Source organism: Gorilla gorilla, chromosome 1 (genome assembly GCF_029281585.2).
Source record: "Gorilla gorilla gorilla isolate KB3781 chromosome 1, NHGRI_mGorGor1-v2.1_pri, whole genome shotgun sequence".
NCBI classification, from domain to species: domain Eukaryota; kingdom Metazoa; phylum Chordata; class Mammalia; order Primates; family Hominidae; genus Gorilla; species Gorilla gorilla.
The window spans coordinates 193,913,627-193,934,647 of NC_073224.2; the positions used below are offsets into that span (position 1 = coordinate 193,913,627).

Genomic DNA, 21,021 nt, shown 5'->3' on the forward strand with positions numbered 1-21,021 from the left:
TGGAGAGCTGAGTTCAATTCCTGGGTATCCTTGCTAACTTTCTGTCTCGTTGATCTGTCTGATGTTGACAGTGGGGTGTTAAAGTCTCCCATTATTATTGTGTGGGAGTCTAAGTCTCTTTGTAGGTCACTCAGGACTTGCTTTATGAAACTGGGTGCTCCTGTATTGGGTGCATATATATTTAGGATAGTTAGCTCTTCTTGTTGAATTGATCCCTTAACCAACCCAAATGTCCAACAATGATAGACTGGATTAAGAAAACGTGGCACATATACACCATGGAATATTATGCAGCCACAAAAAATGATGAGTTCATGTCCTTTGTAGGGACATGGATGAAATTGGAAATCATCATTCCCAGTAAACTATCGCAAGAACAAAAAACCAAACACCGCATATTCTCACTCATAGGTGGGAACTGAACAATGAGGACACATGGACACAGGAAGGGGAACATCACACTCTGGGGACTGTTGTGGGGTGGGGGGAGGGGGGAGGGATAGCATTAGGAGATATACCTAATGCTAAATGACGAGTTAATGGGTGCAGCACACCAGCATGGCACATGTATACATATGTAACTAACCTGCACATTGTGCACATGTACCCTAAAACTTAAAGTATAATAATAATAAAAAAAAGAAAAATACATAATCAAATTAAATGCTATTAAAAATCAATGAAAATGAAGATATAATTACCAATAATATCTTAGATTCTAATGGCTATTATTTTCAAATTGTACCACGTTTTCCTAAATATCTTCCCATGAATGCCTAATTAGGATTATTTTTGCTTACAAATTATTTTAAAATTATTTTTCTTTGGAAAAAAAATACAGTAAATGAGGACTTTTCTTCTTTTAAAGTATTGGTTATGAAATGAAGAGAAAGGTTGAGCAGTTGGTGAAATCCCATTTATTCTTTTAAAACCTGTCTCCTGTTCCCAACACACATATACACACACACGAGAAGAAAAAGAATTGCTGTCTTTAACATGTTCTCTTGGCTGTTCATGCATACCACATGGTACTGTCATGCTGTTTCATAATGAGCTGTCTGTCTCTACAGCTACACTGCTGGGCCTAGTGAGTAAAGAGGCTCTGTGTCTTTTTCTTTTCTTTTTTTTTTTTTTTTTGAGACAGAGTTTCACTTTTATTGCCCAGGCTGGAGTACAATGGCATGATCTTGGCTCACCGCAACCTCCACCTCCTGAGTTCAAGCGATTCTCCTGCCTCAGCCTCCCGAGCGGCTGGGATTACAGGCATGCGTCACCATGCTCAGCTAATTTTGTATTTTTAGTAGAGATGGGTTTTCTCCATGTTGATCAGGCTGGTCTGGAACTCCCGACCTCAGGTGATCTGCCTGCCTCAGCCTCCCAAAGTGCTGGGATTACAGGAGTGAGCCACCGCACCTGGCCCTGTTTCTTTCCTCAAATGCTAAGCCTAGCAGAATGCCTCCTATACAGCAGATGTCAGTCAATGTTTGTTGACTGTTTGAAAATGTATGATCTTAGGCTCTGGAATAAGCCACATCTGGGTTGGGTCCTGGTTTTGCTACTTAAAAAAATCAGTTATCTTGAGCTAACTTAGTTTCCTTATCTGTAAATTTAGGAAATAATATTAAGTACCTTTCTTACACGGTTGTGAAGATTTAACCAGATAAATTAAATGAGGTAATGTAGTATCCAGCATGTATTAAATGCTCCATAAATGTTACTGACTTTTATTATTCTAAAATCTGATCAGGTCATTTTTCAATTTGTCACATTGGATGATACCCACTGCCTTCATGATACAATCTAAGCTCCTCACAAGGCCGTTCAGCATCTGGCCCCCAGTCCAACTCTTCAAATTCATCTGCCAGCTGGTCGGGTGTAGCGGCTCACACCTGTAATCCCAGCACTTTGAGAGGCCGAGGCAGGGCGATCACTTGAGGTCAGGAGTTTGAGACCAGCCTGGCCAACATGGTGAAATGCCTGGCTAGTGTAGAGATGGGGTCTCACTTTGTTGCTCAGGCTGGTCTCAAGCTCCTGGGCTCAAGTGATCCTCCCATCCTGGCCTCCCAAAGTGCTGGGATTACAGGCATGAGCCACTGTGCCCAAGCAAAAGGTTGTTTATGCTGTTTTCTAGCTTCAGTGAACTCCTACCTGTTTGTTAAGATCTAGCCTTCCCTGAACTTTCCACAAAGAGTCAGCATATCCTCCTCTGTGCTCAGAACCTACTTATCTCTAGTGCTCGTCAATCACATTGTATTGTAGTCAGTGGAAGTGAGAGAATTCATATATTCAGTGTAGTAATAACTGTTATTTTTATTAAGTACATGTTGATGGGTCTGTAACCTCACTGATGGCAAATTCCCTAAGATAGAGCCTGCACTGAATTCTTTTCTGCATTCCAAGGGCTTCACAAATTAGGGAACAGATGAACAAACTGGCTCCAAATTCAGTGCTCTTCCTATTGTATCAAACAACCTAACCACACAAGCAGTCAGTCTGGGAAAATGCCTAAAGGTTTTGGGCAAGGCTCTGACTTTAGCATTTTAGAAGATAAATCTTAAACATACCAGGAAACTTGGAAGTTACTCTACATTAATCCTTTACCTGATGCAGTAATCCCTGATTCCTATATGTCTCTGGGGTACCCCTTTCCATTGCTGGAAAACTGTCAGAAACCTTTTCTTGAACAGAAACAAACAGCTACCAGTGATTTTCATGGGACTCTGGCTTTCTAAAGTTATACTTCTACAATGTTTTATTTTAAGTATTTCTTTTGAAATCACAAAAAGGTATTTTTGTAGAAGGAACTGCTTTTTCACCTATTAAATCAAAACCTTTCTTGCTGTAACTTCTGCCCACTGGACTAATTATGTCTTTCAGGGGTACTAAGAACAATCTGCTCTCTTTTATATGTGAGAAACTTTCTACTACTTGACAACAATAATCATGATCATCTTTAGTCACCCTTTCTCTAGATTCAACTGTTCTCTGAAAATTTGTTTAAACTCCCTGCTCCTTCTTATTTCTAGACGAACACACTGATGTCCTTTTGATCATTAGCCCTGGGCCCTCAGCTCAGTTGGTACTACTCCAGAGAGAGAGGTCTTGGTCTGGAGGTAATAAGGGGTTCTGGACTGGGAAATTCTCTAGTGACGTGATGAGCTCTGGGGGGACAGGCACATCCTCTCTCTCCCAAACTGTATTAATGGATAACATGGAGCCGCTGTGGTCTGAGTGAGATGGCATCTGGCCACCTTAATCAAGAGGCTGATAGCAAAGGAAGCACTCGTGCAGTAACCAGTGCTTAAGAACTCTCATGTGCTTTGGTCTTGGCCATCTCTGGATTACTTTACCTTTAGCCTCCCAGAGATTTTTTCACACCAGCGAGGATCAGGTCTCAAAACATGTAAGTCCCAACTAGAGAACTTCTCACCATGCAAATGGCTAAACCCATCGTGCAAGCCTCATACCTGTTTTCCCTTGGCTGAGGATAAACAGTCTGAAGGCTCTGCTTAAACCAGTATTTCCAGTAGAAGAAAGCCCGTCACAGCCACTGGAGCCACTTTTTGGCTTTGGGTAGCAAACCTCCTAGTCAAATACTTACGACTACAACCCATGGTGGAGCTTCGCGTAATACAACAAAGTAATACAATTTTGGATTTAGAAAAGGAACAGAAGTGACTTCCTTTGATACCAAGCAGGCTTCTCTCAGTATTGCAGGGGACTGAGGAGGAATCTAAGTCCCTCAGCTCTACCTTTGAGGGTGGGTAACAAGCAGTCTGTGAAGACTGAGAATACCACTAATGCCCTAATCTTAGCTTGGGATTATGAATCCAATACCAGGTGGAGGTTTTTTCAGAACCCCAGCACAAGGACACTCACATCTTGTAAAAGTTTCTCCAAATTCTCTTGAAGTTCGTAGAAGTACTGTGATGTAATGAGGCCACTCCGAGATTTATCCAGGCAGTCTCGGGCCATCTCAATCACCTGATGATGAATAAAGCTCAGGGCTCCATCTGCCAAGGGCAGCACGCTGTCTGGAGTGTTGGAGGAAATAAACTCTGCTAGTCGCTCTTCCATTTGTGCGGTGGCCTGGGAAGAAAAGCAAGAAAGAAACACTTCCCTTCTAGTTCCAGCTCAGTTGGAGCTAAGCCTGAAGGACCTGGAAATAGCAAAATAATGGGCTCCCTCTGATCCTGGTTTCCTTAAACTGCATTTGGGAAACCTGATAACTGAAGACATTAATAGATCACCTTCAAGTAAAGTCAACTCAAGATGCCTTAGCTTTATATTCAAGGCCCTCTTTCACCTGGTCTTGCCCATCTCCCCCAACTCCCTCCAGGGCAAGCTCTTTTGCTGTACGGACACACAGGTGTTTGCTATCTTCCTCCTTTACTATGCTGTTTCATGCCTGTCTGTTTATGCTGTTCCCAGTGTGTGGCTTTTTCACCCTGCCAAGCCTGCCTGACAAACTCCTAATTCTCCTTCTAATCTCAGTTCAAATATTGTGTCTCCTCTGGGACGTCTTTCATTTCCCCAGGCAAATGGGTTTCCATTCCTCTGTTCTTCCACTGGACCTCCCAACTGTGTAAACTTAGTGTATGGGCACTGCTGGTTTCTAAACTGGGAAGTTTGTTAAGTGAGAGAGAGTTTCATTTATCTCAGGATCCTCTTACTTAACCTTAGGACCCAAGGGAGTTAGGCAGGTGCTTGGAGAGCTGCTTAGTGAACCTGTCTGGTCACAGATGGTGAGTTGGAATGGGGGGGACTGCGGATAGGAACATGACCCTGGCCTGGATCCCCAGCAGAGGAGAATGGAGGTCTGGCTCCAAACCTCTTAGGGACCTAACTACACAGTCATGTCAAAATGACAGATACACATCTGTGAACGAGTTCTTAGCTGCCTATCTAAGCTGCCTATCTAAGACTCTGCCTTATTCCTTTTGCTACCAGGTGGTGATTTCTGATTTCCAGTGTGTGTTTAGGCAAATGTATACCTACATACATATATATGTGGTGTGTCTACATGGAGAATGAAAGAGGAAGAGGGTGAAAAAGTGGGAGTAGAGGAGAAAGAAGGAAGTGAAGGAATCTTAACACATTTTCTCCAACAATAGTTCATCCTATAAGAAGGAACTGGAAACATGCCTATAAACACAAACATCCAATGCTACAAAAACACCTAACATACAAGGAGGAGGAGGACAAGCATGAGATACATTTCTCAACATTATATACTTGCAAACTTCATAAACACCATATACGTCAAAATGAATTCCTAGGTGTTTGTTCTGCCTCCTTCTTCATGCTTATTGTCTAGTGCCCATTCCAAAGCTGGAAAGCACAGACCACAGGGCACAGGTTCTGCAGTCCGTATCCCCTCTCAGTCAGAAACAGGGCCTATCTTCAGGAGGCCAGGTCAGAGCGTACAGGCATGTGGTGTTGAAAAAGACATGCAAATGGGGCCAGGTACAGTGGCTGGCTCATGCCTGTAATCCCAGCACTTTGGGAGGCTGAGGCAGGTGGATCACCTGAGGTTAGGATTTCAAGACCAGCCTGGCCAACATGGCAAAACCCATCTCTACTAAAAATACAAAAATTAGCCGGGCGTGGTGGCGCATGCCTGTAGTCCCAGCATCTCAGGAGGCTGAGGCAGGAGAATTGTTTGAACCCCGGAGGCAGAGGTTGCAGTGAGCCGAGATGGTGCCATTGCACTCCAGCCTGGGTGACAGAGCAAGACTCCATCTCTTAACAAAAAAAGAGATATGCAAATGGGAAACAAGATCCTAGTTCCATATACAAGGAGGTTCACAGCCAAGTAGCAGAGTTACAAATGCTACTTCTCAGCTATCTCAGGATAACAACCTACTTTCCTTCCTCAGCATTTTCCTGCTTGAAAATGAAAATTCAGATGTTAGCAAGCAACTCTGAGATCTGTCTCCCACTCCTACTGCTCTCTCTGGCCTTCTTGCCAGTGCAGCCTACTTCTGTCTGTGTACTCTCTGACACCTGGTGATGAGGTGCTGCTTAAGAAATCTCTATCAAATGAATATGCCACCAGAGGGCAAATCCTGTAGTGAGTGAACCCTGACTCATGGATCCTCATGTGCACAGTGAGAAGTAAAGCCTCCAGTTCTTTCTTTCCTCTTTAATATATGGTGGGCTACCTTTCTGACATTCCCCTCTGGATAATTCTACTTCTGGGTAGTGAAGAAACAAAGGCTCTGCAAATACAGTTCCCAAACTCATAGCTTCCGGCTGTCTCCTTCTCAAGCAGTCTGGAAGCCCTTGTTGCTGTGTCCACAGCCTCCTGGCTGACTTTCTGTTCTTCTTCTTGGTTATCTCTGGAGGTAGCACTTCATTCCTTCACTCCAGAGTCTTCCCATTGGGGCTGGCTGTAGGCAGCCACCCTGAGGGGTATTGCCACCCTCCTTTTAAATGGATCCTTACCTTTGGGAATCTTTCTTTGTACACATGATTCATCATTATTATTTCACTGTCAAAGGAAACTGGGGATCGTCCAGGACTAAAAAAGAAAGAAATGATTGTGTTACTTTAGTGCTATGGAACTATCAAGAAGAAAGATGGCCATCCCCAGAGACCCTGCCCCTCCCACCATCTTCAGCAGCTACATACTCCCACTTTAATGGGTACTGAGTTCTAGAGCCTTTCTTATTCCTGGAGTTTCCAGTGTACCTTGTTCAGTTCAAAATGGTACTATATGGAGCTAGGCTTGGTTTTCACAAAGACCTCTTCTAGGCTAGAAAGACCTAGAAAGGGACCTACTCCTAAGCTCACTGGTGGCTTTCCCACGATAACCTCCCCCGGAGTAGGATTCTCTGTGTCCTCTTGGTTTTGGTCAATAGGGTTGGGTGTGCCCCAGCATATTCTTGGGAACAAAACAAATAAAAAAACTACCAAAGCAACCAAAGGAAGACGGTGAACACGTACATTTTTTTCCAAACTAGCTGCAGCCATGGACCTAACTTGGGGATGAATGAGGCCAGTCCAGACTGTTGTGAGTTATACATCTGGGTGATTTACTGAAGGCAGCCGATATGTTTTCTGCCTTAATTTATTGTCTTCCCTGATAACCTAAATCTCCCCCTCTGGCTCATGTGTCGTCGTATCTCCTTAAAAAAATTTCAAAGTTGGAGCCACACAGTTGAATGGGTATGTGGGTCTTGCCCAGTTTACTGCCCCTGACACATGATCCCAGATGTTCTAGGTTCACAACTGTCCCACTCTGTCTTTCTTCCCTGGAATGTGCCATGTTTTGCCTGCTGTACTGCTGCACATTACCAAGGATTTAAGAGTAATATAGCATGGATTTCTCTGAGCATCACTGTGGGCCTCTCCATCTCAACTGGCCTAAAAGGTACCCTTCTCTGTGTATGGGTTGTTGAGAACACCAAGACTCAGGTGTTCCTCTGTGAGACAGAGAAAGGCACTGGAGATTCACACCTGCTCATTTGTATGCTTGATCCTTTGCACTGAAGCCTCAGATACCATCTTCATCAATCTCTAAACCTGAACCAGTCATTGTGGTCTGGCCCAGCTTACTCCCTGTCACTCCTGGTGCAGTGCCAGCATTACCTGAGGGATTCTTTCTGGGAGGAACTGCTGCTCCTCTGGGATCCTACCCTGCACATCTTAGCCAATTAATTACTTCTTAGGGACCCTGCAAAACTGAGCTCAGTCATTAAAGTCATGTTCATTTTAATCTCCATCACCTTCCTTAACCTAAAATTCTGGCACTGATTTACCAGCTAATGCCAAAGAGAATCGAAAATTAATCAGCAGCTGTTAAGGTTAGTTTGGTTTGATGAAGATGTGCCCAGGTGATTAACAGAATAAAGACATATTCAAATGGACATTTAATTCTGCTTTTGAAATGGGCTTCTTCCCCACGCCAGCAACCTGTCTTCAGCAGCAACTTTTTTAGCTGGCCTAGATCATACACCCAGGGCCAATGGGTTCTGGAGCCAGATAACTATCAGAATTGATGATACCATTGTTCTCCTTTTACCAGATGTAATCTAAAGTATATTTCTGCTGCTAACTACCTTTAAACAGAAAAAGAGAGGGACCACTTGACAGTATTATTAAATACCTCCTGGGGTGATGGGTTGAGCTGTACCTGAAGCCAAAAATAGCTTGGGCTTTGTTGAACTTGACTCACTCAAGCTGGCCAACGTATTATGCCAGGGGTTAGCAAATTACAGCCTGCAGACTAACTATGGCCTGCTATTTTTTTTTTTTTTTGTAAATATATATTATTTGTGGATACTTTCATACTACAACAGCAGAGTTGAGGAATGTGACAGAGATATATGGCCTATAAAGCCTAAAAATATTTACTATCTTGGCCCTTTATAGCATAAGTGTGCCCACCTCTGTGTTACGCAAACAAGCTGAAATCCACATGCACTGGAACAGTGGGCAGAGAGCACCCTCACCTGAGGCTCCGGGAGCGAGGCCGCATGGCTGGGGACTGCCGTCCTTCCTCATCTGGTACACTCTCTGTGCTGAAATGCTTCGTCAAAAAGTGCAGCTCATCAGCTGTAGGCTGGAAAGGCAACTGATGCAGCTTTTCCTGTGAGGAGCATGATGACTAGAGGGGAAAACATTAAGAAGTGGCATTAAAGACATGTCCCAGAGCAGTCCAAGAATGGGGAAGGACTGAAAATGGTCAGGGAACTTCCCAGTCACTATAAACCCAAAGCAGGTCTTCTTTCCCCTACTCCCTTAGCCTTGCCTGTGCTTGATCCTGTTTTTCTCCAGCCCTTCAGAGCCCTCAGCCCTGAGGAATTCAATATACTGGAGTCCTTCAAGGGTTGTGCAGGGAGTTGGGCCCAGACCTTCATGGAATTTTAGAACTGCAAAAGTAGTTAATAAATCATGCTTCCTCACTTGGGACATGTTTTAGGTGTACCCAGCTGCAAATAACATCCTCTTAAGTTCGCCCTTCCACAATCTTGAGAGAGCCGCCCTGGGGGCAGCTCGGCAATGTTTCCTTTTGGCTGTTATCTGGAGGAGAAGTGCCTTTGCTGGGGCTGTGAAGGCTGTGCCCAGACTCACTCAAGCTGGCCAATGTATTATGCCAGGGGTTAGCAAACTACAGCCTGCAGACCAACTATGGCCTGATGTCCAGCAGGCAAGAAAATCCAGCAGGGAAGAAAATTACTTTTACATCTGGACCTGAAGATTAGGCTTGACCTGAAAACACTCATGAATTCTAAACATTGCTCAGTGACTGAGGATTCCTCACAACAGCACTGCCAATCTCAATAGGCCATCTGAGGGAGGGTGCTCGGCTATCACAGGACTTCTACAGGCACAGCTAATGCTGAAGCACCCATTCAGTCCCAGGATCAGGGAACTCCCCTCTCCATTATCTGACAAGACTGACAAAGAGAACAGGCAAGTTAGGGTCAGCCCAAGTTCTATTTACCAAACTAATCAATGATCTGGGTTTTTTTTTTTTTTTTGAGACAGAGTTTCACTCTTGTTGCCCAGGCTGGAGTGCAATGGCACGATCTTGGCTCACTGCAACCTCCGCCTCCCGGGTTCAAGTGACTCTCCTGCCTCAGCCTCCTGAGTAGTTGAGATTACAGGCATGTGCCACCATGCCCGGGTAATTTTGTATTTTTAATAAAGATGGGGTTTTTCCACATTGGTCAGGCTGGTCTGGAACTCCCGACCTCAGGTGATCTGCCCGCCTTGGCCTCCCAAAGTGCTGGGATTACAGGCATGAGCCACCACGCCCAGCCTGTTTGTTTTTTTAGAGACAGGATTCTGTTCTGTTGTCCTGGCTGGAGTGCAGTGGCGTTATCATAGCTCACTGCTGCCTCAAACTTCTGGGCTCAAGTGATCCTCATGCCTCAGCCTCCCAAGCAGCTGAAACTGCAGGTGCATGCCACCATGTCCAGCTATTTTTTTTTTAAGTGACAGGGTCTTGCTGTGTTGTCCAGGCTGGTCTTTTGGAACTCCTGCTTTGACCTCTCAAAGTGCTGAGATTATAGGCCTGAGCTACTGCTCCCAGAGCCAAGGTTTAAATATCTAAATCCATTTAAGAATCAAAGCTAAAGCACCACACTGAGATAACTCTGTTGTCACAGGCTCAATAAACAAGTGAGAAATCAGCATTTCTTTTTTGCTAACAGTGCACATTTTCCCTCACAGAATGCTATAATACATGAAGTTATAAACAGCGAGTGAGATGTCTCCACAGGGTTATTTCTTGGCCACATTTTAATAAATGATTTGGATCAAAGTTGCAAAAAATATTCTTACCAGCTATAGCTAACATGAAACTAGTGAGGCAATGTAAACTACAGTGGGCAAAACTGGTATTTTAAATAATCCTAATAAGCTGGAGCAATGAGTTAAGTCTATTAAAATTTGCAGATGAGACTTACCTTGGTTCTAAAAAAATCACTTGTTTGAGTAAAGAGTTATGGGAAAGGGGATTTTTTTTTTTTTTTGAGATAGTCTTGCTCTGTCACCCAGGCTGGAGTGCAGTGGCGTGATCTCGGCTCACGACAATCTCCGCCTCCTGGGTTCAAGCGATTCTCCTGCCTCAGCCTCCTGAGACGCTGGGACTACAGGCGTCCACCACCACGCCCAGCTAATTTTTTGTATTTTTAGTGGAGACGGGGTTTCACCACGTTAGCCACGATGGTTTCGATCTCCTGACCTTGCGATCAGCCTGCCTCCGCCTCCCAAAATGCCAGGATTACAGGTGTGAGCCACTGCGCCTGGCCCGGGAAGGGGAATGTTTATTAGAGAAAGATCTTAAACTTAACAGTTGCCAAAGACCAATGACATCTTTGGATTAATGTGATAGTAGTATCTAGGTTGGGAGAGGAAATGTACTCCTTTTCCCTGCTCGAGATTCAGGAATAAAGGCACACTGAGCAGGGAAGACCTGAAGAATGCTGCAAGTAATGGGGATGGGGTCAGCAGGTCTACGGCCTGCTTCTGTATGGCCTTCAAAGACTAAAACATTTACTCCACGTTGGGCTCTTTACAGAAAAAGTTGGCCAACCTTGTCACTGTGGTTTTAATAAAAAGTTGCTCGGCTGGGTGTGGCAGTTCACGCCTGTAATCCTAGCACTTTGGGAAGCCAAGGCAGATGGATCGCTTGAGCCCAGAAATTTGGGACCAGCCTGGGAAACATGATGAAACCCCCTCTCTACAAAAAATTAGCCTGCTACAGGGTGGTGGCATGCCCCTGCAGTCCCAGTCTACTTAGGAGGCTGAGGTGGGAGGATCATCTGAGCCTGGGGAGGTTGAAGCTGCAGCGAGCCGTGATTGCGCCACTGCACTCCAGCCTGGGTGACAGTGACACTCTTTCAAAAAAAAAAAAGTTGCTCAATGAGGGCTTACTTAAGGGTCAATTGTGCATAGCAGCAATTAGTACAGCTCTTGTGTTTTAGGCTAAAACATTCTCCAAAAGAAATAAACGTTTTAGAGACAGGTCCAGCTTTTTGCTTCATATGCATCAAACTTGGATATCAAATAACAATCACTCTTCCCTTCTTTTTTGAAAGAAAAAGGTGAAAAAGAGGGGAGAGTCTACCAAGTGCTTCAGATATGAGAAAGGTGATCTGCTCTTGGTTCCAGTTCTAGAAATAAGGATGGAGGAGTAGGGGAAGTGTGCTTAGGAGTCCCCATATCTGGTCTCACTGTCAAAGCAAAAGTTCATCCTCAAGCTCTCCTCTGCCTCCTCTAGAAGTAACTGATTCCCAGAGAGGGCACTGGTCATCCTTTCCGAAGGCACTTATGGAGCTGGCTATGGTTGGGAAGGGACCCCAGCCCTCTGTTGCACCCAACATCATCTCTCAGCAACCTGAGTTTGACTTTGGAGAAAAAGTTGAGAACCATTTTGTGACACTAGATAACCCAAAGGGAAGTACTTCCTCAGGGTGAAGGAAGTATGGCCACAGATTTGGCTACTTACTGAGACAGTGGAGCTAGGAGTGTTAGTTCCATATCCTGAAGACGGCAAAGAGGCCAAAGACCAGCGCCGCCCATCAGTCCTGTATGCAAGAAAAAGTATTAGGCAGTTTCTGCAGGACTACACCCTGACCCACAACCTGCCTGTCTGTTCATCAGCATTTTGGGGGCAGTTGATTCACTGTAGGGCTCCTCCTTAAGACATTACTGCTCAGTCCAGTACATGCTTTTATATCTCTCCCCTACAGAGGGCTTATTGTTGTTTTCCCTGCAAAGACAGATATCTCTGACTATAAAATAGTCCATAACTTTGTATAACAGAAGAACATCTGTCATATAATACTGTGGTTTTGGAATATATATTTTCATACTCTCAACTTACTTTCATAGAAACAATGACAGAGGATTCCAGCTATAGGCAACATTACAAGATAGAACTGCCACTGAAATGCAGCTATTTCCATTTGTGAAGGCTCCGTGTTAAGGGCTCTTTGGTCTTCCCCAGGCCACTGGCTGACAACAGGAAGAAGTGGGCCACCATCTGGGTCTGAACTGAGCTAATCAATGGGAAATAGTTATAGGCTGCCTAGGAGCCGTTAGGACTCATAAAACCAATATTTGGGAATGTCTGTCGAAGAGTGACAGTAACTTTATGAAACAGGAGGGAGGTGACATACCCTTAGCTGTATATGAGACTTTGGGGGAGGCTTCCTGCTGCTCTCAAAAGGATGCTCTCCACAGCTCTCATCAAAACAAACAAACAAAACATGCCCCCCCACCCCGCCACAGTTATTTGCTTTACTGTAGAGGGGAAAGATCAAGCAGGGATCTAGTTTGAAACTTTTATAATATGAACGTGTGATTCTTTGCCTGGACTCTGGGATGTGATGTATTCTTTTTTGTAGAGCTTAAGGGTACAGCCTGCTCTGGTTGAAGTTAGATACAAAGTTTTTTTGCTGTTACTCACAGAACCTGAGACTATCAGCAATGGAGGATCTTTATAAGTTCATATTACAATTTACAGAGAAAACACTAAGATCCTGAGATTTGGGTGGTTTGTTCAAGGCTTCATGGTTATGGCAGGGACAGGGAGAAGAAGAAGCAAAAAGGAATAAATCTTGCTGGGGCTTCTCCCTTCGAAGCACTCCTCCCCACCCTCACCAATACCTAGCAGCTTTTCTACTCTGTTCTGTAAGGGGTGAGCCGCAGGTTCCATGCCACATGCACATGACTCAAACTTCATGCCACCCTGGCAGCAGCACATATAGGCTATAACTCTGCTGGAACCTAGTCTCTGAGGTTCAGACATGTCCAGGAAGGTGCTCAGACATGATGTTCTCTTTGACCTCTTTGCTGGGTCCTGGGAGCACCACACAATAAAGCAAGTCGGTTCCAGGAAATAGCTCAGCAAAGATGAGACAAGTATAACTCAGGGATGGATTTCCCAAACCCCTGTCAAATACACTTTTGTACATGTGAGTTTTCCTCCCCTTAGATAGAAATGAAAACTAGCTGCATGGCAGCAATTTCTCTGTATAATGAACAGCAGGGGCCACCAGAGTCAGGAAGAAATGCCACCACATGATGCCTCTATTTCCTCTATCTGGTCACTGCAGTCATCTGACTGTGCAAAGCTGTGGGAATAAGGGTGACTTGTCCCTAAGCTCAGAAGTTTGGAACTATTCAGCAATTCCTGCCTCCAAGCATATGAGTTCTGAGCCTTGGTTCCAGCAGGTAGAGGGAGATCCCTTTGGGCCTCTTTGCAAGACATGAAAGGCCCAATGTTCATACCCACAGTCAGAGAAGAATCATCACAACCAGTTTTCACCAACCACAACATCACAAACCATATTGTCTGGCCATGCATAGCAGTTTCCCAGCCCCTCTCCCCATTATACCCGCTATTACCTGTCAGCTCTGTGGCTATGGCTGTAGTAAAAAAATACACATTATAGTGAGAACCAAAGGAACCAGAGAGAGTGATCTTTTTGAATCTTGGTATTTGGTCTAGCTTGGCACATTCCTTCTGTTTAGGAATGTGTGATAGTTTGAAGTGAAATTGTAGGACCAATGGGTCTATCCTTAGTGTTCAATTCAATCTGTCTTTTGTTTGACATTGCAAACCAATGTGATCCTCCAAAGCGCCAGCCAGTTAACACAGAAACAAACAATTCCTGATACTCTGTTTGGCAGGGTTGAAACACTTCTCCCCATCCCACCAATAACCAGCAGCTTTTCTTACTGTGTTCTATAAGAGGACAGCCCAGAGATCCATGTTCCATGCACATGACTCAAATGTCATGCCACTTAGCATAGACCTGTTTGGGTCTCAGTGGTAAAAAACCAGGCCCTGAAGCCTCCTAGTTGGTCCTACTCCTAAACCCAGGCAATGAAACAGACCCATGGTATCAATGCAACAGGCTGTTCCCTCTGCCTGGAATGGTCTACACACACCTGGGTCCTCGCACCTAACATGGCAGCTGCTTCTCATCCTTCAGAGAGGCTTTACATAGCCACCCAGTGGAGGTTCTCTGGCTTTAGTCTCTTCCTGTTCTTTTTTTGTTTTGTTTTGTTTGAGATGGAGTCTCGCTCTGTCCCCCAGGCTGGAGTGCAGTGGCACGATCTCGGCTCACTGCAACCTCTGCCTCCCGGATTCAAGTGATTCTCCTGCCTCAGCCTCCCGAGCAGCTAGGATTACAGACCTGCACCACCATGCCCGGCTAATTTTTGTATTTTTAGTAGAGATGGTGTTTCACCATGTTGGCCAGGCTGGTCTCAAACTCCCGACTTCAAGTGATCTGCCTGCTTCGGCCTCCCAAAGTGCTGGGATTACAGGCGTGAGCCACTATGCCCGGCCCTCTTCCTGTTCTTTCATGCAGCATCATGCTCTTTCCCTCTATGGTGCTTGTCATAATTTATAAACATATATTTGTTTGTCTTTCTCTCCCACTACTCATTTGTCTTCCCGCCAGGACACAGCTTTCAACAAATGAAGGTATCTCTATTAAAGGTGACTTGATTGTGGTTGAACTGAGACAGAAAATATGCAAATAAGATAATATCAGGAATTGAAAAGTACTAGTTTGAAAATAAAACTGGATGATTTGATGGAGAAAGACAAGAAGTCCCCTTTAGATTGAATGTTTAGGGAAGGCCTCTCTGAGGAGGTGACATTTAAGATGAGATATGAATCATAACAATGAGTTAGCTAAATGAAGATCTGAGGGAACAGCATTCCTTACAGAGGAAACAACCAGTACACAGACTCTCCTACATCCTGAGTTTCAGGGAAGTAGGGACTATGTCTATTTTGTTACCACTACATAACTAAGCACCCAGCCGAGTGCGCCTGACTCTAGTTGGTGGTGCTCAGCAAATATTTATCAAATGAATGAGAAATAACTCAATGCCACCTATGGGGATCTAGCCACAGGTCTTGGTGTCCCAGCTCATACCTACTCTGAGAGTACAGTTTATATATAGTCCAGGCAAGAAGTCTGGGATAAGTCTTTCCAGCTGGGTTGGACAAACAAATGCATCATACCAGCATATTCTTATACTGTAAGTGATCTTATCTGGATCCTTGCTTAACAAATTGGAAGTTCCATAGGGTAGGAGAGATGAGCCCGTGGAACAAACCTGGATAAAATTTGTTTTGAATAAGGTAAGTGGGTTGAAGGAGGAAACCCAAGTCAGCTATCAAACTTATCCCAACCTGTTCATGTTCTTTTCAGCTGCAAAGAATCCTGGAAAGAGGATGGATTTATTTTGGGTTATCATTGGAATAGTGAGTTAACACCATTTCCAGGAGCCTCTCTTTTTTCTAATATGTCTTTTTTTAAAAAGTAGTCTAAGTAGGCCGGGCACAGTGGCTCATGCCTGTAATCCCAGCACTTTGGGAGGCCAAGGTGGGTGGATCACGAGGTCAGGAGATCGAGACCATCCTGGCTAACACAGTGGAACCCCGTCTCTATCAAAAATACAAAAAAAGAAATTAGCTCGGAGTGATGGCGGGCACCCGTAGTCCCAGCTACTCGGGAGGCTGAGGCAGGAGAATGGCGTGAACCCGGGAGGCGTAGTTTGCAGTGAGCCGAGATCGTGCCACAGCACTCCAGCCTGGGTGACAGAGTGAGACTCCGTCTCAAAAAAAAAAAAAAAGTAGTCTAAGTATTAAAACTGTCCTGGCCTCCGGCTATATTACATTCTCCATCCATTAAAGGTTACAAATCTGGAACCATAATTTTCCTGGAGGTCTTATACCAGGGACTAACTCTAACCAAGAACAATTTTAAAAATTAAAAAATAAAATAAAATAAATATAAACTCTGGCAAAGAATCTTAGAAAAGTTCTGACAAGAAATCATGTGTGTATAGAGCCTAGGTATGTGATTTGGATGGATTAATCTCATTCAGCTTTCTCTAAAGGCCTGATGATATTCCAGCCACAGGCAGAGCTGTCAGCGTTGCTGCCATGGGCCAGAGACAGGTTTTTTATCACTCTCAAGAGGGAAGAAACATGGGAGGAGGACTGTAAGCATGGCTCTGTATGCACCAAATCTTTCTAAATTCATAGAAGGAAAAGTGAAGTCCCTGTAGTCTCTTTATCCCCCAAACGAACTCCAGCTCAAAGTCAAGGAGAGAGGCACAAAGAGCCCTTTCAGCTGCTTTAAACTAGCTGAGTTAGAGAGGACAAAGAGTATAACTTTGGGTCCTCCTGCAGGAGAGCTTATTTTCTCATTCATCACTCTAGGACAGTTCTAAATTGAGAGTATAATGCTTTGGAACATACCCGTAGGACATCAGGGACTTAAAAAAAAAGTGAATTATACAAATAAATCTACTTTTACTTAATATCTACTCTCCTGTTTAAACATTCAAACACAAATACATGGGGCACCTATAAAGCAAAACCAGAACACGATCATTACAACCTGGGAGAGGAAAGCAAAGACAGAGTTTTGATGGATGGGAGCTTCAGGTAATACACTTGAAAGAGGAGTGACACTTAAAGGAGGAATCTGACATTCAACTAACCCTCATGCAAGTGCCACATGTGCTGGTCCCAGAGGAGGTTTCCTATCAACTTACCTACGGGCAGGAACAAAAGAAAAGTGAGCAGGTGCATTTGGAGAGAAATTCCGGGGGCTGTCCAAAGGACTGTTACCTGTGGATGGGAAAAGAAACAAAACTGTGAGGTTTGCTTGTGAGGAGGGTGGACATGACTTTTGGGCAAGAAATATTCCCCTAGCACTGGCAGTTATATGGTTATTTTCTCAGGGCCACTATCAGTTTAATGAGTCTCTTTCCGTAAAAGTTTCATAGCCCAGAGGTTCTCTCCCTTGTTCCCAAGTTTGCTGTAACAACCCATGTCTCTCAGATAACCATTCTAGATCTAGCAGCAACTTGACTATTTCCTGCCCTCCTAGGAACACACCTGAGACTTCAATCTGTCTTTGTCAAGTGAACCAACATTCAGAAGGCTTAAAGAGCTCATTCAGTCAGAGGGTATAGCCAAATGTTCACACTTTCTCAAAGGGCAACAGGACCCCTAATCCAAAAGTTTCTTGCATATATATCTCTGCGCACTGTATCCAAGGGCTAAACCAGGAACATGTGTGTTTTAAGGGGAAAGAGAAGTTCTCAGGTAGGGACTCAGGATAGTAGTAAACCTTAAGATAGTTCGTAATCAAGGCCCCCAAGTCTACAAAGCATACCGCCATTTCTTATTAGTATTCACGTGTTCCCTGTAACTTGCTAACTTAAAGCTCAGAAGCTTTGAACAAAACTGTAAGTTTACCTTTGCATTAATCCCAATGGTTCTTAAACCTAAGCCTGCCATACTTCTCTGGGCTATCTTCTAGCTGGGGGCTGGTACATAGGAGCCCCTAGTTGGCAGTTGTTAATATGACTCTACTCAAAAGGCCATGTTGAAGTAAGCACCATACTCCATGCTGTGCTGGCTCCCCTCTAACCCCTGTCCACCTCCTCACTTCTGTGCTTACCTCCCAGGGGCCTGGTACTTCAACATGCGCTGGCTTTCTCTTGGATAGTATGTTTCCTGCACAGTGTATGGATGTTCCAAGTTGCCAAAAACCTACCCCTTTGTTTCCCACTATCTCTATCCAACAGGGCTTATATAGCACTTAACGTCTTTTTATACTGATCTAGTAGAAACCAGCCTCTCAATCAGTGCTCCTACTACCCTATGCAGCAGCACCTCTGTATCAATTATATAATGGCATTGTTTTTGGTTGAAATAATAAGAGGCATTTTCAGTTCTTCTCACCCCCAGGTGCATAAAATATACAACTTCATCCAGTGGATCTGCTCTCAACATTGCATGAACTCTGGGTTTTCCATGCTCTGTGTCAGGGATATCTGTTATGACCTCTCCCCATCTTCTGGCTAGTGGGCACCAGGATATAAGGGAAGTGATCCTGAGTAGCTGTTTCCTTAGCCAGGACTTAATAAGGATCAGGCCTCCTCAGAAGTATCAAGGCTTATTTTTTTAAAAAAATTCTGTTCTTTTTTGATAGTGTCATCTCATGTCAAAGATTAACAAATACCCACAGTTTGATTCTTGACATGCAAAGTCAGATGCCCTTTGTTGGTTCCCAAAACTACCCAGCTAAAGCCTCAAGGAGATGCCTGGACATGAGCATCCTACAATGACCAGCCTTCCAAGGATCGGTCTGGTTACAGAGGTACAAAGAATCTTCCAGGTGCGCATAGTACAGCTAGGGTTACATAACACACACGTATGTCAGAAATAGCTAACACCGAGAGGGAAAAAAAAAGCGGCAAAAAAACTAAATAAACAGCACCACTGAGCTGTAGGACAACTTCAAGCAGCGGGAGGGGAGAGCAGGGGATACAGAAAAAAGATAGGAAGAAATAATGGCGGACCATTTTGCAAATTTGATAAAAACCATATACCCACATGTTGTGTGATGGGTCCTTTACCAGATTACTTAAAGGTACATATGTTCACTGCCTGAAACCTGAAGGCTAGGCCCATGGCAATGGTACCCAGCTGAGGAGCAGGTATCCCTGAGAACCAACCAAACATCCCAGAGAGTATCTGAGAATCTCTCAAGAAAAACAGTATCATTGTTCAAACACAGTAGGCAAAGATCCAGAAAATTAGCTTAAAAGCAGTTTAGAGGGAGCCGGGTACAGTGGCTCACGCCTGTCATGCCAGTTTGGGAGGCTGAGGAGGGCGATCACTTGAGTCCAGGAGTCTGAGACCAGCCTAAGCAACATGGCAAAACACCCCATGTCTAAAAACAAACAAACAAAAAATGCGGTTTAGAGACAGGAGGCAGCGTGGATCTCTAGAGCTGTCCTGCTGCCGTCCAGGAGTGCCTTGTATGTAAGTTGAATAAACTCGTCTACTCATCAAGTTAAATTTGTCTGAGTCATTCTTTGGTCTCATGGCTCCTTCCCAGTTTAGATGGGACGTTGCAGTCCCAAGTTTTTCTTGTAACATCACAAATCTAAGAATCTCTAAGAATCCCAAACATGAGAAAGAAGAAGAGAAGTACATCAAAGAATACCCAGTCAAATCGCTCAAAACTCAAGATACAGAGAAAAATCTTTAGAGTGGCTAGAGCTTGGTGGAGCTCAGTAAAGTGAGAAGAAGATATGTTATACAGAGGAACAAAGACAAGGATTATAGCAGATTTCTCGTTGGAAACAATGCAAGAAGACAGCAGAGCAATATCTTTAAATTATGGAAGATATGGGCCAGGCATGGTGGCTCACGCCTGTAATCCCAGCACTTTGGGAGGCTGAGGTGGGCAGATCACGAGGCCAGGAGATCGAGACCATCCTGGCTAACACAATGAAACCCTGTCTCTACTAAAAAATACAAAAAAATTAGCCGGGCGTGGTGGCGGGTGCCTGTAGTCCCAGATATTCGGAAGGCTGAGGCAGGAGAATGGCGTGAACCCAGGAGGCGGAGCTTGCAGTGAGCCGAGATAGTGCCACTGCACTCCAGCCTGGGTGACAAAGCGAGACTCTGTCTCAAAAAAAAAAAAAAAAAATTACGGAAGATATGGCTATTCTCCTGCCAACCTAGAATTCTAGACCCAGCTGTTGTGTAGTAAAGAATTTGACTGGCCTTAGTCCCCAGTTCCTGGGAAGGAGCCTGTAAATCCTTGGAATTTCCCAAGTGATAGGAGTGCTTTTGTTATTTATGATAGGGCCTGATACTTTATGCTAATGATATAACTCAGGATGGGGACTGGCCACACCTGAAAGACCAACCATGTAATTGGAGGGTTGGGGCTTTGAGGCTCACCTAGCACCAGGGAGTGCTAGCACTCACCTAGCACTTTGGGAGGCCGAGGCAGGCAGATCGCCTGAGGTTAGGGGTTCAAGGCCAGCCTGGCCAACGTGGCAAAATCCCGTCTCTACTAAAAATACAAAAATTAACCGGCTGTGCTGGCACATGCCTGTAATCCCAGCTACTTGGGAGGCTGAGGCAGGAGAACTGCTTAGAACCTAGGAGGCGGAGGTTGCAGTGAGCCGAGATCATGCCACTGCACTCCAGCCTGGCTGGGCAGCAGAGTGAAACTCCTTCTTAAAAAAAAAAAAAAAAAAAAAAGGAGGGTTAGGGCTTTGAGCCACTTGCTATCAGTCTGACATAAACCTGACTTCCCAGAAATGGAGAGGGGCTAGAGATTAAGTTCAGTCATATGGCCAATGAGTCAATCAATCATGCTTATAAAATAAAACCTCACTCTGGACACAAAGCTCCTGTGAGCTTCCCTGCTTAATAATAATTTGTATGTATTGTTATACATCCATGTGCTAGGAGGGTGATGCATCCTGACTTCACAGGGAGAAGGCACTGGAAGCTTTGTGTTGGGACCCTCCCAGACCTTGTCCTACACATGTTTTCTTTGGCCGGACTTGATTTTTATCTTTTTTGCCACAATAAAATTGTAAACCTAAGTATAGGGGTTTTCTGAGCTCTGTGAATCATTCTAGTGAATTACTGAACTCAGGAGGTAATAAGAAACCTCAAATTTGTATCCATTTTGTCAGAAGTATGGGTGA

At 44.4% G+C, this 21,021-nt stretch overlaps 1 protein-coding gene across 15 annotated transcripts in view; it reads right to left on the reverse strand.

The window, feature by feature from the left end:
- The window catches only part of MAST2 (microtubule associated serine/threonine kinase 2), a 240,300-nt gene that overhangs the window by 21,313 nt on the left and 197,966 nt on the right, over positions 1–21,021 (reverse strand). For 9 of the 15 annotated variants that reach the window (XM_055347842.2, XM_019017688.4, XM_055347839.2 and 6 more), the window contains 6 exons: positions 17,047–17,122; positions 13,867–13,887; positions 11,963–12,041; positions 8,457–8,611; positions 6,448–6,523; positions 3,880–4,089 (listed from right to left, as the gene is read on the reverse strand). In XM_055347842.2, the coding sequence (XP_055203817.2) occupies positions 3,880–4,089; positions 6,448–6,523; positions 8,457–8,611; positions 11,963–12,041; positions 13,867–13,887; positions 17,047–17,122 (617 nt within the window). The remainder of the gene's footprint in view (positions 1–3,879; positions 4,090–6,447; positions 6,524–8,456; positions 8,612–11,962; positions 12,042–13,866; positions 13,888–17,046; positions 17,123–21,021) is intronic. The other 6 variants (XM_019017702.4, XM_063699138.1, XM_019017696.4 and 3 more) reach the window with 1 other exon arrangement.